The 22,658-nt window shown below is 40.6% G+C and overlaps 1 protein-coding gene across 1 annotated transcript in view; it reads left to right on the top strand.

Annotated features, from left to right (window-relative positions):
* The window catches only part of b3galnt2 (beta-1,3-N-acetylgalactosaminyltransferase 2), a 47,259-nt gene that overhangs the window by 10,570 nt on the left and 14,031 nt on the right, over positions 1-22,658 (top strand). Inside the window, exons 4-8 of the mRNA XM_079559782.1 lie at positions 10,951-11,150; positions 17,130-17,225; positions 19,905-20,015; positions 20,101-20,179; positions 22,187-22,370. Coding sequence (XP_079415908.1) covers positions 10,951-11,150; positions 17,130-17,225; positions 19,905-20,015; positions 20,101-20,179; positions 22,187-22,370 — 670 coding nt within the window. The remainder of the gene's footprint in view (positions 1-10,950; positions 11,151-17,129; positions 17,226-19,904; positions 20,016-20,100; positions 20,180-22,186; positions 22,371-22,658) is intronic.

Here is a 22,658-nt window from a genome sequence, read left to right as displayed (position 1 = left end):
CAAAAATCATAAAACGTGAAGTATCAGGTTTTATGAGCCACATTTATGCACAATAGAGTTCAGGATTGTTATATCGCTAAGCATCATGCGATTTACTGCAATAATAAACAAATGGAGATTTTAAAAGGTAAAATACTGCAGTTATTGTTTACATTAAAGGAGCAGGCCACCATTTTTACATGCTCTGATATATTCTGACCTGAGCTTAGACAATTTGATACATACCTGTACCTGTACATTGGGAGAGGCCAAATGCTAACAACATCTTTGATCGTTTTGCGTGACTGAGGACACACACAAAGACCAGACAGGTACGCATCAACTCGTCTAAGCTCAGGCAAGAACATATCTCGGTATGTAAAAACGGTGGCCTGTTCCTTTAAAACTCGTACTGTTTTTAGCTAATGTTAGCCTATGTAAAATGTTTGCTAATGTCCACAAACATGTCGGATCGCCATGGTAACAGTAAATTTTCCTCTATTCACCTTATTCTGCCCCGCCCACTTTTGCCACAGATTGGCACTTCCGGTAGAGCACGATGTCCGTTCATTAAGCAGAGAACGAGGGGAAATGTGCGCCGCTATAATGATGTTTAGTTAATTGATTTGTGTAAAATAACCAACGTTCATTTGCACCAAGAAGTCAACACTGTTTCTCAAAACGGCTTTGTGTCCGTGTAGAACTTATTTTCTCTCGACAACAACAAATTCCCCGTTCTGTTTTTAAGAACCTGTCCCCGGCTTTTGCACAAATGTGCCACTAATAAAGTATTTATAGTGTGTGTGTTTTTTTTTGGTCAAGGACGGTGTGACCTGTTGAATATAATAAGCCTTGTCCTTGGCCGTTCAGTTTCTTAAGACTCACTAAAATCCTTTATTTAGCATTCAACCAGTGACAAATATCTTTGTCCACTCTTCACCATCTTTCATGCTAAACTTTCCTATCTATAAAATAAATTTAAAATACGAGCGGCAGCAACAAAAAATAAAGGATTAGTGAAGCAAACAATCAGACAAAAGCCATCTGGATTAGCTGCATTTTGAATTCATAATTTTGGTTCATCTTACTGAGAGTTTATGCAACAGTTTTAGTCATGATTTTTGAAAGGAATTGAAAAAATGTAGTAGAATCCTGTTACTAATTAAAAAAAAAAACACCCTGAACGCTTTACAAAAAGGTTCAGCGTGTTCATTTTAATCATGATTTTCCAACATCATAGCATTTTTACATTCAGAGCTTATTTTTAACCTGTGTTTTGTAACATCTGCCTTGCTGGAGATGACTTAAGCACCTTCTCCTCAGAGATCGAGTCAACACCGCAGACATCTTTGTTATTTCCTCTCGTAACACACTGTGCCCTCTCCAACAGAGCGTTCGCACAGCGCTGTAGTAAAGTACGTCTCGCACACTTGGTTTCACCGGGAGAAAGTCTTGGTTTTGATGCCCAATCAGTGCCTTTGTGAGTGTGTCAGCCGAGGTTTTCCTCTGGGTGCTGCGCTTTCTTCCTCCGCTGAAAAAGATGTGCAGCGGGTCTCTAATGGGGCCAGGACTCTCTTTAAAAAGAAATTGTCAATCTCAGTGGGACTTTTCCTGGTTCAATAAAGGTCGAACAGTCAAATAAAAATAGCAGGTTCACGAGCACAAAACCAAATCTGTAGCTCCATATATTCAACAAAACGATGCATAGTGTGTGTTTGTGTAAGTTCCAGGGGTTTTCAATCTTCATCGGTTCTTTGCTTAATCAGTTTGAGTATGAATTATGGGTAACGCTTTAGAATACAGCCCGCGAGTTCCAGGTGTAAGTACGGGTAGCAAGAAAGTTATTACACGTGTAAGTACAGGTACTCTTACGATGTGTAACAAGAGGAACAATGTGTAACAAGGCAGTACAAAGTGTAACAAGGAGGAACAATGTGTAACAAGGCAGTACAAAGTGTAACAAGGCAGTACAATGTGTAGCAAGGGGGCACAATGTGTAACAAGGCAGTACAATGTGAAACAAGGGGGAACAATGTGTAACAAGGCAGTACAACATGTAAAAACATGTCAAGGTGTAGTAAAGGTATTCATTTTCACCTGTTCTGTTTATTTTTTCTCTGTTCACTCTTATTTCTGCTTGTTACATGCAAGTGTCTCACTTCAATTTATTTATTTATTTGCTCTCCTGCACCTACACATTAGTTACAGTATACATGCACATTGATAACGTGGTCCTTTTCCTTGTTTCTGCTTGTTACAGGCAACAGTGTCTCACTTCAATTTATTTATTTATTTGCTCTCCTACACCTACACATTAGTTACAGTACACATGCACATTGATAACGTGGTCCTTTTCCTTGTTTCTGCTTGTTACAGGCAACAGTGTCTCACTACAAAAAATAAACAACAATCAATAAAAATGCCTGGAGTCACTTTCACAACAGTAATACTGTTGTCCTGCAACATTAAAATGAATGCACAATTTATAGTACCACATTCCCTTTTGCCACAACTATGTGATAGCTCAGCACCATTAATTGCTCTTTGAATACCTACATATAATAGTAACATAGTTACACGTTGTACTACCTTGTTATACATTGTTCCCCCTTGTAACACTTTGTACTGCCTTGTTGCACATTGTTCCCCTTGTTACACGTTGAGTACCTGTACTTACATGTGTAGTTACTTTCTTGTTACCCGTACTTACACCTGAAACTCGCGGGCTGTATTCTAAAGCGTTACCGAATTATGATTTGAAGCCATGTGCAATTGCAGGACTAATGTCTTCAAGTATTGGCTACGTAACCCACATTTTGGGATAAGCTCCAAGTCTGCCTCTTCCTTAATAAGGACAAGGCAGTAGAGCTAAATTCAATTAGTACAAAAATATTTCAAAGCTGGTGCCGGGCAGACTATTACTATCTTAATAAGTGCAGGGCGCTGTCTGTTGCCTGCATGTTCAGGGTTTCACATGCAGATGTAGCGTGGGCAGAAAATACAGCCGAGGTGCCGAGAAGCAATAATACATTTGAGAAAGGAAAGTATAACATCTCTCTATTCATGTGCAGCTCCAGCTCAAGGACACGTCTTTTTCTTTCTCTCTCAAGGCCAATGCAGAAGTGTCTTACAGTGAAGGCGTCCGCTGCAGCAAAAACACCCCACAATTGTAGCTTTATGAAACATTGATAGACACACACATGTGAAAAACGCCTCGTCAGATTGAAACGGTGATTGTGATGTCTTACACTTCAGAAGAGCTGCTTCCTTTGTGACTTTTCTGGGCTGGACAGTGCTTTAAGAAAATATAATCTTTAAATCTGCCAAAATAATGGTGCTCTCATGTGTAGGTTTGTTGGAGAAAAAAATCCTCTAGGAAAAGAAGGAAGGAAAAGAAAAGTAATATATTTTCCAGCCACTCCAAATCATGTTCATGTCAAGCATTATGTGAATTTCAGAATTATATTGTGCTTTCAAGCTTGAGACGCTTCTCAGGCTCAAGGCCATTATTCATTAACTCCTCAAATTATACGAGCCACTTCTGCAGCTACCGCTCGCTGCCAATCTGTGCCAACAGTCTTTTCACGGGACAGTGCACACGTGTGACAGACACATGTATGGATTGTCTTACACTTTCAAACACACTCTCATAATCAAAATACTATACTGACACGCTGCAGGCACTGGAGGTTTGGTGAGGGAAGTTTAGTGTTTTGCTCAAGGAAACATTGACAGTATGCGCCAGTTATCACTTTGACACAGCTTTGTTTGTAGAGGTCGATTGATGTGGGTTTTTTAAGGCTCAGGCCGATTTTTATTGGCACTGTGTACGACATGCACAGCCGATATTTTTGGCAGATTTTTCCAAATGTCTGGTCCATAACCCTGTGTTTGATGCTTCTAAACTTTAGACCAAGGCTCCCCAACTAAATCAGCTCGAGGTCCGCAAACTTTTTTTTGTAACTTTCGACATGTCCAGGGTCTGGACACATGCAGTCATTGCAAAATGTTGAAAATGTTAAAACATGAGCACAGGTTGTCCATTTCCATAGTTTCAAGTTTCAAGTTTCAAGTTTAATGGTTTTGTATAGCCCAATATCACAACAGAAGTCGCCTCACAGGGCTGCAACAAACATCAAGGCAATAAAACAGAGCAATAAATATGACAATTAAAAGTTCAGGTAAATATAATGGCAAATATAATGTCCAATAGGAGGTAGCGACGAGCGGCGTGGGTGTCCCCTGTCCTTAGACTCTCCAGCACGGCAAGGAAAAACATAGCAGAGCTGATCAATGAATCAATACTTTTGCAATTATGTTTCAATGTTATTTAGATTGTTTAGGTAATGTTTAATTCAGCTTTAGAAATACAGTATATTGAGAGGATGAAGAGCCTCTGGAGGTCTGGATCTGGACCCAGGTCCGCCTGTTGGGGACCCCTGCTGTACACTCAGTATTACACTCTGACAGCAGGGGGCGCTTTATTAGGAGCAAAGGGCTGATTTATTAAAAACATTTTTTTTCAGTAGGTACTAGAGATGCACCAATCCAGGTTTTCTGCTTCTGATACTGATGCTGGGGGTTTGAGTATATTTAGACATTAACCAAGTCTCTTTCTCTGAGTGAAAAAGTGAATCTTCCTCTTTTCTCCAGTGTCAGATCAATACTGTCTTAATTTTTCTTGAAAACAAGATGTTATCATGTACATATTATATCAATTATTAAACTAATGTGAACTTTTCTCCACCAAATATCCTTGGCTATATGCATCAATATAAACAACTCACATAAAGTGATCATTACAAATATATCAGATCAGTTATTTCATACTTGGCCGCTCCAACAGTGGCCATTTTAGTTTTATTCCTTCATGTGATCCAGTCATAGTTTCTGTGCTTGATCGCTGCATTTTGCACAGCGATAAAAAAATACAATTGCAGAGGTTAAAAGTAACTCAGTGATTGAATTCTCCAGTTCTGTGCACATACAGCATGTCCATATTGACTGAGGTTTAGTTGGTGAAACTTGTGCATAACAAACTCGTGGCTAACCAATTTTCAGTGCAGTGCTTCGGAAGTTGTGGAGGAACTTATTGTAAAGCCCTGACTTGGCTCTTTCCAATGCAAAAAAACGGAAAGTCTCTGTCACTTTCGTTCCTGGAGATATAGGCTTTTATCGACGTTAGATTGGATATTGTAAAACGCCACTATATATCGGTTGACCTCTTTGCTTGCATTGTAGGAAAACTGGCCAAAGTATTGTATTTAATTGCTTTTCAATTACCGTAATGTAAAGCGTAAATCTTTTGAGCGTTTACTCCTAAATGTCCTCACAGGGATCAATAAAGTGTTTACCTCACCTCCAATCTGACCCGCCACGATGTTTCCATTTTGAGACGGGAACAAGTCTCTCTTCATTTGCCTGCAGTGCTTATTAGAGCAGTCCTTTTTACAGACAGCTGCCTTCAGGGTCAGTCAGTGCAGCGCTTTATTTGTCCATTTTTAACCCACGGTGACTTTAATTGTGTTGCTGCTAATGTGGTTTGCAGCGGCGGCAGGAGCTTGTGCAGGAGATGCTGTGTGCGATGAGAAGAGAGAGACAATAGGTGCTGTTGGACTCAGTGGGCACCTGCCTTTAAATTCAGGTCACAGCACACGGGCGACGAGCCGCTAATTGTTGTTGAAATGTTCGTGTTTGCGCCGCATCCATCACTGAGACTTTTTTCTGTTTTGTTTGGACCAAAGAGAAAATGGTAATTAGCTACAGATAGAATAAAGGAGCCTGTATTAGTATGCTGTGGTTTTAATATTTAGGTGGTGTCTATCTAGGGAAGCACCTGTTTATAATATATGGTTGCGTTAATTAAGCCTTGTTGCAATCCGGTTTTGTGGTCAATTATTGTAACATAGTGAAGAACAGACCCAAATGTGATCAATGTCTTTTCTAGAATGAACTTGCCCCTGTGTATTTAGTACTGCAAATCAAAATCTCAACACTGTTTTCCTTTTACTGATATGGTTTATGAACGGACAGATCAACCTTTATAATAAATCTCAAACGGAGCACATGTGTGTCGTCACCACTTACTGCTAGACTGAAGGATGCAGACACTCAAGTTACATCCTCCATAAACGCATGAAATCTCTTTGTAAAGGGTTCTCCTGCAGACGACCAGGCTGAATGATAGTGTTTAAGATCCAATCTTGGTCATAATCCGGCCTCGACAGTTTTGTTTCCAAATAAGTGAAAGCATAAAGTTGTCTAAGAACCAGTGGTTTCGCTAGGGATAATGTCTCTCTCATTTTGAAGGACTGGGTCGTAAAAAAAACTGTGATGAGCTATATTTTAATACGTCATGAATTAATCTCTCATTATAAGCATTTTGTTTTTACAGAAATGCATACAGTATATAGGCTACCTATTGTTTATGATAGGAAAAAATCTGAAATAAATGCAGCTAAAGTAAACATGATTTTTTAACAAAATCGCGGAACAAAAATGTGTCTCAAAGGAGGACGACTTAGTCAGAGCATCATCTGCTCATCCATATTAAGACTCAGATTACACGAATACAAATTGGAACTTCATATTTGCATTTTTTCAATTTCAACGTAATGTTTAAGAAACAGTGGGCGAAAGGGACAGTATTTAGCAGCTAACATTGTGCATCTTTGAAGCTGCACTGCGCGTTCGCCCGGTTCATGCTCTTACCTCCACACACCACGCCTCCTCTTTTTCTCCTCTCTCTGTCCTTCAGTGAAGGATAACTACGTGAATCACGTATTTATCCAAATCCATGTGCTCTAAGCTCCAATGTGAGAACCACTGCAGCAGCAAGAGAAAACAAGTGGTTTTCCACAGTGATGTGCACCTGAAAGGGACTAGATGCAAGTTGGTCATGTTTATTCTCACTACTGCCACCTCAGGTCTAATGCGTAACTGCAGCTTCTATATTAAGCTCGTGAATGACGGCAATTCGGACCCGAATGAACAACTTTTTGAGTGACAGTGCAGGATTTTAGAGGCAGTTGTGGTGAACAGGTCTGAGCTCATTCTACACATTAGGACATGGCTGGAACATGTAGGGGGAGGAAAAAACATCATTTTAACATTTTTAGGAGAGAGCCCCACGTGGTAAGAGACGACTGCGTTCGAGATTGAAGTGTAGTGTTTTTGATTAATTGCACTGCTGTAATTTGACCGTATCTTACTTTTGTGGTCAGTAGGATTCATAATAAAACAGGACAGTATGGGGTGAGAGCGTGGAGAGACACTCTGCAAACGGTTGGAGCCTGGACTCAATCTCACCGTGCATAAGTGTCCGTCTATAGCTAAAGGGGCTCTCCACAATTGAGCATTTTCATTCAAATGCCCCTCCACATGTTTAAGAAGCAGACTCTGAACTGAAGCTTTGTTATCAATTTAAAACTGCAATTCAGCTAAAGTGCAATAACAATTGTATTCCACTCTTCCTTTGTTGCAGACTGAGTTATCTCGGGGCATGTTAAGCACTGAAGGGTCAGAAACACGCAGCAAACAGTGCTCCCCAAAATAGCTATAGTTTATATTTAAGAACACCAGTTTATATATAAGAACAAAGTGTCAGCCAAGGTCGTTTCTACAGACACGGAGTGTGAAAACAAGGCACAAGCAACAAGGACAAGCTTTCTCATTTGCACAGAAACGGCCGGTTATTTTCTATCATTGTCAGTTTTTATAACTTGGACGTTTTCCCGTTTCATTGTGATGCTCCGTGCTGTACTGGCTGTCATCAAACCGCCTATTGAAAGCACGACAACTCCGGGAAAAAAAAGTTCACTTGGCTGAAACAACATGTCTATTTTTAGCGCAGAGTCCACTTTTTTCCCCTTTTCCTTGGCTCCACATTTTGTTTTGATCCACTCAGTCACTTGTAGGTCATTTTCAAAAAAAAGTCTAATGGCTATTTTAGACTTTGTTTAAACTTGATCTCTGTTCTTTGTGCCCTCAATCTTAACCACAGCAATAGCCAAGGCAGATTTACACAAAGAAAATCGATCGCTCAATTTGTGGAAGCCTGATTTATGAGACTGGGCTGCTGCGAGTCAAGGAGATTTGGATAATTTTGCAGTAATTGTTCAGCTAAAATATACAGTTGGTGCAGAGCCGCAGAAAAGTGCCGCAGGATCGGAACAACACTCTTTGTCTGAGCATTTAGCTGTTAATGATGCATTTAGAGTAAGCAATTGTCTAGTGATTTCAAGAAACCGAACATTTGTACAAAATATAGTTACAGTTGAAGTCAACACTGTACATGTGTCACAAATAGTAAGTAATCTTTACTAAAGTGATCAATAGACTGTACTTGTTATGCCATTTCTAAGCATGGACACAAGTTTTTTTTTTTCAGGTCTACTAAACGCATTTACCACCTCCTTTTCAGACTAAAAAGAAGCCTGAGCCACATATCAGCAAATGCCCACGGAACAAGCATTACCGACAACTTTTATTCCCAGAGCACCGGACCTACAACAAGGCAAAAGTTTATTCTATAGAGTAAAGGCAGTACATAACATCATTTAAACAGCAGGCTGTTACCTAACAATGCATTTACCCAAAGCACAATGATATGAGAGCACAAAGGAGTTGTTTATGTCTTGCTAAAGTTAACAATAGCTGAACCCGGGGGAAGACGTGAACCGTGGTGTAAACATGGACTCACCTGTAGCATTGAGGAGCATCGCTTCCTCACGTCTGTTTGGCCTCATTAAAACTCCATAAACACACTTTACCTTGTGTCGCCAGTGAAAAGTCCCGTTGCAAAGAGTCATCAAAATATCTGAGTAATCCACCGGTGTTTGCTAGTTTACCTTTAAACTTAAGTGAAAGTAGCCAATGAGGAGTCTTCAGCGTGGTGTGCGTGCTCTGTGATTGGGTCCGGAGCTAAATCCAGCTCAGTCCCAGAGCTAATTGTGCGTGTGTGTGTGTGTGTTCCTGTACTTACAACATTGTGAGGACCAGTGTGAGTTTTTAACCAACAGAGTGAGGACATTATTGGAAAGTGAGGACATTTTGGTTGGTCCTCACTTGTTTGAAGGACTGTTTGAGGGACAAGATGTGGTATTAGGGTTAGGGTTAGGATTAAGGTTTGGGTTAGGGGCTTAGGGTTCAGGGTTAGAGTCTGGGTAATACATTACGTCTGAGTGTCGATAGAGTTGCAAACGTGTGTGTGTGTGCTGGAGGCGGGACTTCATGTGAGTTCTAGAGACTAATCAGAACTAGCCCTTTTTTTTGTTCTGGTGGTAAAAATCGTAATCTGATGTATAAAAGTACAATGATCAGACACAGTAATGACATTAGGCAATAAGTTATTATATAAAATTAACTATAATCAATGAAAAGTACAATATATTCTTCTTACTCTTGCCCAACTAGCCCATTGAGCCCACCAGCCGTCCCTGGATAAAGGCATCTGGTCTAAACTAACCAACTCTCACATGAAATAAGAAGGTTCGAAGAATGTTTCTACTATGCTTTGCTAAATAGGTACGGTATTTTTGCATTTGTAAATGTTTGTCTAAGTTTTATAGATTAACATGGATTTATTCAGCATAATTCATGCATATAGTTAAGTTGTCCTTCCTACTGCTGTTAATTGCTTTACTCAGAGTGGAAAACATACACTAAAGCCTTTTCTCTGCCACCGATGTCTATACTTAGAAACAAGGAACAGAACTTGTGTAGGAGGCTTATGAAGTTTTGAGCCATTTCCATTTTAAAATTGCCTTGATCCTTATATTGATCTCTTGGGTATAATATCGCTTCTTTGTGATTAAGAAGTCGTACCATTAAACCACAGACCTGCTTCTTCCACTTCTGCAAAAACGGGTTCACTGAAGGAGCCATGGTCAGAATTAGTGCCACACAACCTATGCTATTTTGATCTGTAGCAAGATCACCTTCAATATTTGAACATGTTTCAAAGAGAACAAGTTGAGGAAAACATGAAAGTTTGACAGATGACAGATCAATTTGTCTTCTATTACAGTGGTTCTCATGGGTTTCACAGCAAACGCCACCTTATAAAACATTTAACCTAGCACATCAGGCCTGGATCAAGGTCAAACCTCGACTATACGGGGCTAACCTAAGTTTGATGCACTACTAAAGCATTAATGAACTTATCCCTAATTAAAGTGACTTGTGCTGGCTGGATAACGGTGTCGCCGCATGTTGCAAACTGCAGCTCTGTGGGATGTCCCAGGCCTGCGGTGTTCAGTATCTATCAGAAATGATCCACGGAAGGAACGGTGATAAATATTGTTGACAGGTGATGCACAGCGTTGCCGCGTGTGACGAGCCAATCTGGAGTTCGCTTTCATTATTTACGGTTTGTTTGTTGATTTTGAAATATTTATGACAGAAATTTAAATCCTTTCACCCGAGTAACAAGATCAGACTTTTTTATTCGTCTACTGCTCAAGCATACAAAACAAACGGGGAAAAATGTTCCGCTCGTCCAGTCTGTGGTGTTATGTTTCATCAAAATCCTTTTGTCTGTGTGTCTACGTCTTTGCATGGCGCATTTAGAAAGATGTGCAAAGAAGAGGCTTCAAGGAATGCAATATTAATGAGGTCAATGAACACAATCGAGTACAAGACATCAAATGAATAAGATGCAAAAGTACGCACAGTTGGCTTCTCCTCCAGCCAGACCCTCTTGATCAAGATCCTGGCTCTGGAGAGTTCTCCGGAGCCGCACTTTGGTTGCCCACTGCTGCTGACAAGTGTCCCCGAGGCACAAGTTGAAGGATGGGTCAAATGCCATGGACGCATCTCCCTACTGCACGGACAGTGGTCTCAAAACAAATCAATAAAATGTGCTGGAAATGAGATATCCTAGCATTGAGTGTCAGGTAGAAGAGATGGATTTTCTGTCTAGACTTGTAGAGGAACATAAATAAATGGACTCGTGTTGTTTATTTCTCCCAGCGTTGGGCCAGTCCTCGGAGATTGAGATGGTGAAGGTAGTGGGCCCCTCCGTGCTGCTCCCCTCAGAGGTCTCATCCATCGCCCTGGACTTTAAGGTGCTGCACCCGGTGGTCATCACTCGCCTCGGGGTGTTTCCGAACGGGGCCCCCTCAGAGCCCCAGACCAACGTGACCGTGAAGCTGATGCAACTCGACCAAGAGGTAACACAGAGGAGAGGATCTGAGGCTCTAAACAAGTCATTTTATCGGAGCAATGTTTGTTTTGTGACCCATCATGGTCAATTTGAGGACGGGTTCTTTTAAACTTGTAGTAATGACTTAGTAATGACATGTCCAAGTGGAAAGAAACAACCCAAATTCTGCCTCTGCAACTGGAAAGCATGGATCATAATGGGGTTTAACTCAGTCTGGAGTCTATGAATTTGCTCGAGCTGGACAATTAATGAAAATTTAATCAAAATTGCTATCTCTGCTTTGGTCAATTTCAATAATCATCATGTTTTGGTTTGAGCTGAGGTTTGTATAAAAAGTATGTTTGAATTCATGCAGCTACATGTATTTACGGTATTTTATTATGAAATTGAATTGGAATAAAATTCAAGATGAATCAATATGAGGAAAACCAAATTATTTATTTGCCGTGTCGTCCAGTCCTAAGATTTACCCATGAACACCTGTGCGTCCATGTGCTGTAGTGAGTGCGTGCGCTAATACATACATTTAATGGAGAAATGAGCTGAATTCTTAATAGTCACTGCAATAAATCCTCAAGTTATCACTACATGTCCCTCGATGTAATGATGTAGAGAAGTGATGCACAAGCACGTCATGAAGTGCTCTTATGTGCACTCGTGTTGAACGTTGCAGGCTGTCAGCTCGACTCTACGTGCACCTCTGTGAATAACAGCCAGGCGCTCCTTAACCTCTTAACCCCCACCTGAACGAGTTTCTCCAGTTTGGCTTGAAACAACATTTTCTAACTCAATCATGTCAGCATTAAAGAAAACAACAACAACAGCAACAACAACAACTAAATTTTACATCTGAAAAGGGTAGGGGGTGGGTATAGACTATAGAGCAGGGGTCACCAACCTTTTTTCAGCTGAGGGCTACTTTAAGAGCATTAAGTTGTTCGAGGGCTACCAGTTAAAAACAAATCCTAAAGACTTAAACGTACACTGTTCACTTATAGGATACTGACCCCATATTATATTAAAATAGCTTAATTTTAAACTCATACTGAGTCACAAGAGCCAAAATAACTGTAATTTTAAGAATTAGATTCAAGAAAATGAAGTGTTTTACACTTTAGAAAAAGTCCCAAGGGCTACTGGACATGCCCCAAAGGGCCCCTGGGTGCCCACGGGCACTACGTTGGTGACCCCTGCTATAGAGGAACAAGTTTTGATAAAATGTCCTTTTTATTTTATTTTATATAAAATATAATTACTGTAAATATTATGAACTGTATTGTTTTATGCTTTTTGTAGTGTTTTGTAAATGTATGTCTCGCGGTCTGCAGATGGAAAAGTAAGTCTGGTACAAATAAAATAAGATATAAAATAAAACTAAATTAAAGCTTCTTGAAAAAAGTGTCAAAGTAGCAACAAAAGGGAGACAAAAACGGGGACGAAAATGCAACAAAAGAGCAACAGAAAAGTGACAAAAACGCAAAAGCGAAATTGGGCTAAAATAACTTATTGATTATTTAAATAGTTGACAACTGTTTTAGTTAATGATTCATCGTTTTCAGACTCAAATAGAGCAAAAATCACATGAAAGTGTAGTATTTTTTGAGGAAAACCTATTTTGTTTTTATAGTTAGTGTATGCAGTGTTTTGTACATTACATTTCAGAAATATCTGTCTGTGTCTCATCCAATCAGAAAGCAGAATTGGCACCTAAATCCACCAACACACATTTACTTTAAGTTTATTCCATCAACACGTCCGCAAGCAGCACCACTTTAGCTTCATGTGATAAAAAATAACATTTTCATCCACAATTCACAGCCAAGCGATTAATCGATTAATCATAAAATAATCGATTACAAAAATAATCATTAGTTGCAGCCCTAGATACAACAAAAAACGCCACAAAAAGAGCAACAAAAGAGTTCAAAAAAGTGAGAAAAATATGACGCAACAAAAAAAAAACGACAACACAGCAACAATGCAAGGAAAAAGATCCGTTCAGATGAGTTGTGTTGGTCTTAGCTTTCAAATAATCAAATGAGGAGTTACACTGGCCTAGAGGCTGAAACCTTTGGGTAAAGCTGAATTAGAGAAAATGCGGGGGTTAAGAGGATAAATGGACTGTTTGGCTGATTGGTTAAGTTTCTCTGTGGAAATTAAAGATATTATCTGATTAACAACCGCTGAGGGTCTTAAGACAAAGTAGAAAACGTTAATATTGGTACTAAAACAATACAAGCAGTTTGACCTTCAAGCCCCTTGTTTGGCTTGTCTAGCCTTGTACTGTGTTGCTGAAATGATTCAAACAATATTAAAATACTGCAATAGCTTAACCAAACCATGGCCACTGTTTTGTGATGAAAAATAGCCCTTTTCCTCCCAATATGTCGTCCACCCCGTCAGCGGAGCCGGTACGTCTGCGTGTAATGTAGCCCGGTTGGTGCTGAGAGCCGGAGGGCAGCTCTAGGACATGTTTACCACACTGTTTAGAGATACAAAACAACAGCCTATTTTGGATAATGGACTGCAGAGGAGCGCTCAGCTATGATAAAAGGCAGATTTTTATAGTCCAGTATTTTGTAAAATGGAGGATGTGGGATACTTTGGGTTATGTGGTTTATTGCCTCTAGAGAAAATGGGAAAAAAAAAGTGAGAGATGCTGGTGAGAGCCGACCGAAGGAGCAATGAATGAGGATTTTTGCTTTTTGTATGAGTGATGTATTAGCAGCTACTGGGACATCGAGTGTGTGCCAAAAAAATTTTGATTGACTGTTGGCATTTCTGCTCAGTTCATTTCCTTTTAGCAGTTGTTTCAATTCCACCACATACAGCAGCAATGGTTATCATTATATAGAAAGCATTATCAAAAACATACACAATAGGAGCCACTTTCCTTTAGTTAGTTGGACTTGGCACGACAGGACTGAAGAGACATATCAATCCACTTTCCACATTATACAAGCAAAAGTGCTGCACATACAGTAAAATGTAAAAAAAAAACTAAATACAGTGCATACTATATAAGTGATAGTGTGGATCTACAGAATATGAGACGTTCAAAAGCAATACCACAACAATAAATACAAAACAAACAATAATTGATATGTATAAAAAGAATAAAATCAATCAATACAAGAATAAAATAGAGTAAAGTATTGATGCAATGAGCTTCAAACCTTGTTATTACCTCGTTCCCTCGTCAAAAAACAAACCTGGAGTAGTATTTCACAACATGCACGTAATTTTGAGTAATCATTGCGTATCCTTGTTAAATTGAGCTGTTTCTTCTTCTCCTTCTTCTTGTCAGCGCTTTGTTCTATACTTCCAGGATACATTTGCGTCCTGGTTAAAACACAAACCTTTTCTCCACATTTTTAATAATAATAATAGTGGTTTACACTTTATAAGCCTGCATTACCAAGTTTCTCAAAGCGCTACACTGTCGTCGGGGTAGACTGATGGAAGTACCAAAAATACCAGCCATGCGTTTCCCTGCTTAGCTTCTCAGATCTGATGGGCAGAGCTAAGGATGGGTACCGTTCGTTTTTTTTCGATACCAAGTACTTTAACGATACCTGCTTTTCGGTTCCGGTGCCTTAACGGTACTTTTTTCGATACCAATGTTATTTTAATTCAATAAAAATGACGTGTATAAAAAAGTATAGTTCAGGAAAAAAATCCTAAAACAGCACAGCAGAAGCTACACAGGAGCAGCAGCGTCGCCTGTGACTTCGTGTTTTGAGCACAATTTCCACTTAAGCAGAGATAAAAAGAAAGAAAGGACGTTATTACCTTAAGCTGCAGAGACAGGACAGATCCACATCAGGACATGGTTTTCTTTCAGATAAACTTTTCTAAACACACTGCGGTGTCCGACAAAGCAAAAGGTACTTCACACTCAAAGATCCTTGCATGGTGTGAGCGCTCACTCTGCCACTAACAATTTACCAAAACTGGACCAACAATGTCTAATACAGAGTGAGCGCTCGCTTTCAACAAACCATCTTCGATATTCCTGTCGCTGCAGCCGCAGTTGTAAACAAGAGCACGTAAGCTCAGCCTCCGTAGGTCTGTCGCTAAAGGTAAAGACGTCTTTCTTGTTGTCACTGCTCTCTTTTGCTTTTCAATTTGACTAAAACTCAAGTTTCTTATTCAGTCCTGGTCTAGTCCTGGTTTATAACTGGTTTTGTTTAGCTCTGGGTTTTACAACCTCTGTAGTCTACGTCCTGTCTCAGTCCTGACGCAGACCGCGGCTCTGTCATCTCTATTACAAAAGTTTTGCTTCTCTAAAAGTTACATCTATAAGATATATCTTTGCTTCGCTCCATTTGCGCTGAAGCGGGTCAGTATCTGCGCACACGTTCATGTAGCTTTTTTTAAACTCACTGCGGATTACATATTGACGTCTGGAGAGAAAAAGAACCGAAAGTTGGCACCGAAAGAATTAAAAATTTTCGATACCGCCCCCGACCGGAGCTTTTCGGTCGGTTCCAAGTAGGAACCGTTTAACGGTGCCCATCCCTAGGCAGAGCAAAGACGGTATGGCCCATAATCCAAGATTATCATCAGTTTTGAGTGTGTTAATCCCGTCGTGCTGAAGCTGTAAACCAGGCTGTAAATGGAAAGAGAAAGTTAGTTATTCCCACAGCTGCCACCAGGAGGAGCCTTTGGCAACGTCTTCACCAGTTCTAGCGCCTGTATTTCTTGATACAATGTAATTCTTTCAGAGACATAATGAATAAACTAAATGAAGCTTATGCGTAAATTCAACCAGGATGACCTACCAGCTGCATTCATTCATCACCTCATCACCGGCAGCGCACTCCAATCATCCAATCACAGACCCCGCTCAAGCCGCACCTTCACAACAGCCAATCACCGCAGCTGCTTATCCCCTCACCAGCCGCTCATCGCTCAGGATCCCCTTTTTAAGCTCCCTGGTCAATCACTCAGCCGTTTGCCAACCGTGCTACGACCCACCTCCACCCCTTTCTCCGCCTGGCTCCTACCCAGCTCCGCTCATCGTCAAGTGGCCAACCCAGGTCTCTTCCACCACCACCAGGGTCCAGGCTCCGGGGAGGATCATGGCTATTCGTCAAAGCCATGCATTCCATATCGTTCATTCGGTCTTCCGCTGGGGTCTGAGGGGTCCGTTTCTGTGAGTCTTTTAAGGTTGAAATACAGTATATACGATATAAGTGACTAACCTACAGAATATGAAATGTGTGAAAGCAATACCACAACAATAAAAACAAAACAATCTATAATTAATATGTATAAAAAAATGAAATCAATCAATAACAATGAAAAAAATAGAGAAAAACACAAAATGATGCAAAATCCACCTATTCAACGTAAACTACAGTATAAATGCTCAGGCACACACAATAATGTTTTAAAGTCTATTTTTAAGCCCCATATGCATGATATATTCACTTTACAAACACTTCACTGTGGGGGCTGTTCGAACGTGAGCGACAAAGCCTTCCAGACTCTTGGGTCGACCACAGAGAAGGCTCTATGTGCACCTGGTTTTAAGTCTGAAAAAAGAAGAATGAACATAATGAATATTCTATCAGATACATTGAGATCATGCCGAAAGTTTAACAATGTGTTACAAAAATGGAAGATGAACAAATGAAGTAAACAGTTGTGAAGAAGAAGGAAAATTAAGTCCAAATTAATGAAATACTAAATTTGCAGGTGTGTCCATATGAACCATTTTCAGGCAGTATTTAAGTGTACTACAACACTTATTCAGTATTTTTATAGGACAAGTCAAATCCAACTTCTGCTGAACTTGTTTGCAGCAGGACAGTTCAGTCCCTGTGGCATACCTCCGCTTTCTCAGTGTGTGCAGAGACAACTGTACAGTGAGAAAAAAGAAAAGAAAAGTTGTATCATTCTGAACTTTCCATCAAAGTTGGTGAAAAGAAATCTTCCTGGGTGTTTTCCGTGGGGGTAACAGTTGTGTGTGTGTTTTTAGGAGGCCGTGGTGACTGCTCGATTCAGCGCCATCAGCACTGGGACTCTGCTGAATGGCGTGTGGTACAAACCAGTGGAGCAGTTCATTTTGCCTAAGGTTGGTCTCACTCGCCGCACCTGCCGACTGGAAGTGTTATAGAAGGTGGCTTAAAAGTGCAAGTACTGACTGACCAAGTGAAATATGCCGTATGTTACTTAAACATTTCAAACTTTTGCCCTTTTATGAGGTTGCAGTTCTTGAGTTGGTGGAATAGTTTGCTGACGGTTGCAAAGTTGCTGTTTGATACTGATTCCAGCCACTTGTGCTTACCATGCTGTTCAGACGCTACAATCACTTTTCCTTGCCTTTTGTGAGTATGTTTGCGTGTGGATGGGTTATTTGGTTATTTGGTCAGGGGTGGCGAACAACACACGGCCCTGATCGGCTCTTGGTCAATCAGAGTGCGGCTCTTTTCCTGATTGGGTGTGCCCCTTGGACTCTTTGGAGGAGGTGAGGGACAGGAGGGTTTTAGCCAAGCTCACCTCCATCATGGAAAACACCTCCCACCCACTGCACGGGACTGTAGAGGAGCTGAGCAGCTCTTTCAGTGGCAAGAAGGAGGAGTGCAAGGCCTTCATCCCCACTGCTGTCAGACTGTACACAACTAGACTATAAAGAAACATGTGCAATAACCCCTTGCAGAATACACAGAATAATCCCTGTATTTAATTCACTTACCTGCATCACTTTATCAACCACTTGCACTATGATGTAAACCTGCCCTGCTAACACTGACTATCACTTTTTTGTTATAGTCTGTTACTGTTTATACTTTTGTCCCCACAAAGTCCTTGGCAGTCATTGTACATAAGATACCACTATTTACTATTTAATAGTTTTTCTCCCACATTTCCGGCCTATTTGCACACCGAGTGTTTCTAAGAGCTGAACGTCGCAAGTACATTTCTCCATTGTGAGATCAATAAAGGCTGTCTTATCTTATCTTTTCTTATCTTATCTTATCTTATCTTTTCTTATCTTATCTTATCTTATATTAATGTAATGTGGCTCTTTGTATGAGAATTGTTTCATATTTCCCATAAACTGTAACAGTCTTTAAGAAACTTGACCAGAAATCCAACCCTGTTTTCCATCTCTACACATGAATGCGAGTCTGTATCTCTCTCCATGCGCTCTCCTTCTCGAGGCGTTGTGTAAAAGGTGCCCATGCAGCAGCAGCCTCACTCAGAGCGAGACGCAGGTCAAACATCAGTCAGGCAGATCGTGGCACTGGAAACAGCTTCTGTGCTTCTCAAGTTTCTGATCGTGCTTTATTTGATGAAATTTGGCCTCATATTCACAGAAAAAGATCAGAATTAGGAAATGAAAAATGACGAGCTCTGACGAAGCAAATGATGCGAAGCGCGACATACGCAGAAACAACTGTAACTGTTACAAATGCAACATGAAACAGAATCTCAGACGTCCTCCAGAAGCTCCTGATACTGAGCGCACAGGCCAGGGGCGAATCAGACGAGGGGGCTCAGTGGGCAGGGCCCACACACAAACACACTCCAGCCTTAAAAAAAAGTTAATAAAAACATCAAATGCTGTCCCAGTTAGAGCAGAACGGCAGAAAATGTCAGTTTATTTAATATAATCTGATTTAATTTTTAGTGAGGAGTAAATCCATTAACTCTTACAATTGTTACTGGGGGCAATGAGCAGCTGGAAATATGACACCTAAAAATCATTAGAAAAAAGTCCCCACCCTTAACCCTCATCTTTATACAATCCCCATTTTATGATATATCGTTGATTGTGTTTAAATTTAATGTGATGCCTGAGCCGCCCCTGGATCTCGCAAACAGTCGGTGCCTTTGTTGGTCTTCACAGGATCAAGGTAGAATATTTCTTGGTCTCTGGCTAGTTTTCCACCCCTGTCCTGGGTGCTTCGAGTACGGCAGTTCACAATTTAATGAGTGCATTTAGCAAAACTGTACAGGCTTCAGTTAATTAGGTCGTGCATTGTTTCCCACAGATTTCTGCTGAAACTATGGGCACTGGTAACGCTAATGATAATTTATGATACTGTAATATTTGCAGTAAAAATGTCCCTTATTGCCTTATTCAGTCTTCAAGCAGATGTTTTTTTTATCAGTATAGTTAGTATAGTTTTGTCTCTGTAATAAATAGATAGTAAAGCAAACTGTTTCATTTTTCATTCCAAATTAATTTTACAGTTTTATTTTTGATTTTAAACTTTTTAGACTATGGAAGTAAAAATTAGACCTCCGATAATGGGAAGCATGGGTTGTATCTTGTCGTTTGAAAGCAACAAAATAATTGGTCTCCAGTGGGATATCTCATTTATTAAGCTTGAAAACCCTTTACACACACGTTCTGAAAGGATTCTTGTATTTGTTAAACACTTTTTCTGTGCCCTCTCAAATGTTATTGTTCTTGTAAAAAAGACTTGTAAACAAGCAATACTCTCAATAAGATATACTTGGCCTTTTACCTGTTGGTGCTTTTCGTTTTAACCTGGAGAAAATGGACATCAATAAATTTCTGAAATGTGAAATTGACAAAGGCCAAATCGTCGTAGCAAGACGTCTGGGTCAGAGCGTCTCCAGAGCTGCAGTGTGTTCCTGGTTTCTGCCGTGATCACAAAGCGTCAGAAGAAAACACTGCGCATCAGATTTTTGTGTCTGGGTAACATATTGGGCCCGGCGCTTGGCTGTGGCTTATCTGTGCGAAGTTTGGATAAATGATTTGTTTTTATCTCTTTCGTAGGGTTTTGAGGGGACTCTGGTTTGGGAGAGCCTGGACTCTGCCGGCCTAACTTCTGTGAACTCGTCCTCTGTGCAGCTCAATGACGGAGGAGGAGTGCTCAAGTTCTCCTCTGTAAGTCCCACGTTAATTAATCCAGAAAGTCAAGTAATGTGATTGTTGGTTTGTAAAGGACAAACTCTGGCTCTGTGTCTGGCAGATAGCAGAGGGCATGCTGCCTCACCGAAGCGCTCTCGGCTTCCCCGGTCTTGCTGGAGGCTTCACTTTCAATATTTACGGTTTGTTTATTCATTTTGAGATATTTATGAAAACTATAATGGTCTCATCGCCAAATGTTTAAGGGCGGTCTCGGACGATGAGATTCAAAAACATTGTTCACGTTGGCAGCTTGCGAGATTAGCTTGTTTTTTATTTGTCTAGGGCTCTTGCTTACAGACCAAATGGGGGATATTTCCTCTGCTGTCGAACCTGCCGTGTTTGTTGTAATCTGGCTCCTTTATTTGCAGGTCTTTTGTGAAATGGATTTCTCGTCATTGAGAAACAAAAGGATTAAATTGTACCATCGGTGACTCGGAATACAAGCTAATGGCCCATTCTGTGCAGCAGTGCTTGTCGTTATGGAGTATTTGCCGACCGGATTTATCGAGTTAATTGCAAAGCATTTTCATTTGAAGTAACACAATGTGTAATATAGACAACAAACATAATGCCATCTGGTTAACTTTAAAGATGAATGATACAATGAAGTCTAAATAGGACCATAAACCAATTATTATCAGTACTTTCTTGTATCAAAGCTTTTTTTGTTTGCAATCAATGAAAGCGGGAGAACACACATGAGCTGCGGCCCAGACTCATTCCTTACGGATTTATAACAGCCCAGTTCTTCACAGGGATGAGCTTATAAGCACAATTCTACAACTTTCATGCCTTAATAAATCCTTTTCGTAGTCCCTCTCGGGGTAATACAAGTGTTAATGGGATGATTGGGGGGTCTTTCATCTCCCCCTCGTGTCTCTGGCCAGAAAACCACACATGCAACTTTCCCTGCTCCGACCCGTAGCACCAATACACACTAATGGAATCACAAAGAAGAAGCTAACAGGCTAATGGGCAAAGCTAACTGTGGGCTAGCGCCACTTTTACAGCCAAAAATGATCTCCATTGTGTCACTGAGTTGTAGCACAATGTACAATATCCCTCTCTCCCTTTGTCTTTTCTGTCAGCGTAGTATTTATTCTCACGGACCATTAATGCGTAAAAAAATGCAATATGCTACGACACCTGCAGTGGCGCTTATGGCCTCTAGGGGAGTTACTTGGTTCACTGCCCGACCAAAGAACAAGGTGCAGCCTGGATGTAACTGTTTTGACCTGCGGTTGCTGTAGTTGGTCAGGTCTAGATTCAGAAACACCATGAGCCTAAAGACTGAGATCAGCTGACTACATGAGCATCCTGAATGACCAGGTTATTCCATCAATGCATATTTCTTCTTGTCTAATGGCTTGGGCATATTCTAAGATGACAATGCCAGGATTGACCGGGCTCACGTTGTGAAAGAGTAGTTCAAGGAGCATGAGACATTACTTCCACTCATGGATTGGCCACAGTGTGCGGATCTCAACCTCAATGAGAATCTTTGGGATGTGCCGGAGACGGCTTTGCGCAGCAGTCGCACTCCCGTCATCAAAACAAGATCTTGATGAAAAATTAATACAACGCAGGATCTATTGAAGCAATGCCACAGCTGTAATCAAAGCTAAAGTTTTTAGAGCGTGTCACCTTATTTTTTGGGGAGATGTTGTTTTATGGTCAGGCAGTGCTGTTCACAATAAATAGATGAACGGTGTATTAATGTCTCTTTATTTTGACGAATGTCTGCTTTTACTAAATACAACAATTTTTATTCCTGTGCTTGAATGAAATCTGGTATCAGGTCTTTAATGCTAGACACCAGACATTACGATGAGTGATCTTTCATTTTTAATTCCACCATTGACATTGCATACTGTCTTGTCCTTTGCCTGTGTGACTGTGTTTTGTGATTGATGGCGGTCAGACGACACTGGCGCAGAATACCAGACTGTTAATTGTTGGAAAATGTTATGATAATGGTCTGTACACTTTGTCACGTTTTATTATCACAGTAGATTGCGCCATTGCATCCCCATGTTATGAGATAGGATCTTGAAGAAAGTCATAAAAATGTGCAGAAGTGAAAGAATTTGATGGAAAAAATAGGTTCAAATGTGCTCCTCTTCTGTTACCTGCCTCTTTTTGCACAGACGGCGAGGCTCTGGCGGGGCTGCTGCGCGGCCGTCCGTCCCGGATGCAGCAGCACGTCTTGGGGCTGCAGCAGGAAGACGCCTCCTTGGAGCAGGAGAGTCTAAGGCACAGGGACATGGTGTTTGTGGACGTGGTGGACACTTACAGAAACGTGCCCACCAAGCTCCTGCAGTTCTACAAATGGTGAGTCGCATCTGACATCATTAAATTGTATTTCAGTGCCATAAAGGTAAACAAAATAAAAAAAATCAATGAAACTCATGGATGGTATTGTGTCTCAGGGCTCTTTGAATCACTGACATAAATCTTAGACAGTTGTGATAATTAGTTGTCTGGTCAGCCTAGTTAAGGGAAAAACTACTGAAAAATGTACGTATTTCTGGGCTTTAGGGGAGGCCGGATAGAAGGTTTATGCACAACTGCAGCCTCTGGAGGGTCCTACACCTTGATGTTTCGGTATTCCAGAGGCAC

Source organism: Gobius niger, assembly GCF_951799975.1.
Source record: "Gobius niger genome assembly, chromosome: 7".
Classification (NCBI taxonomy): domain Eukaryota; kingdom Metazoa; phylum Chordata; class Actinopteri; order Gobiiformes; family Gobiidae; genus Gobius; species Gobius niger.
The sequence above is the reverse complement of the archived record's forward strand: the minus strand, read 5'-3'. Positions and strand labels throughout refer to the sequence as shown.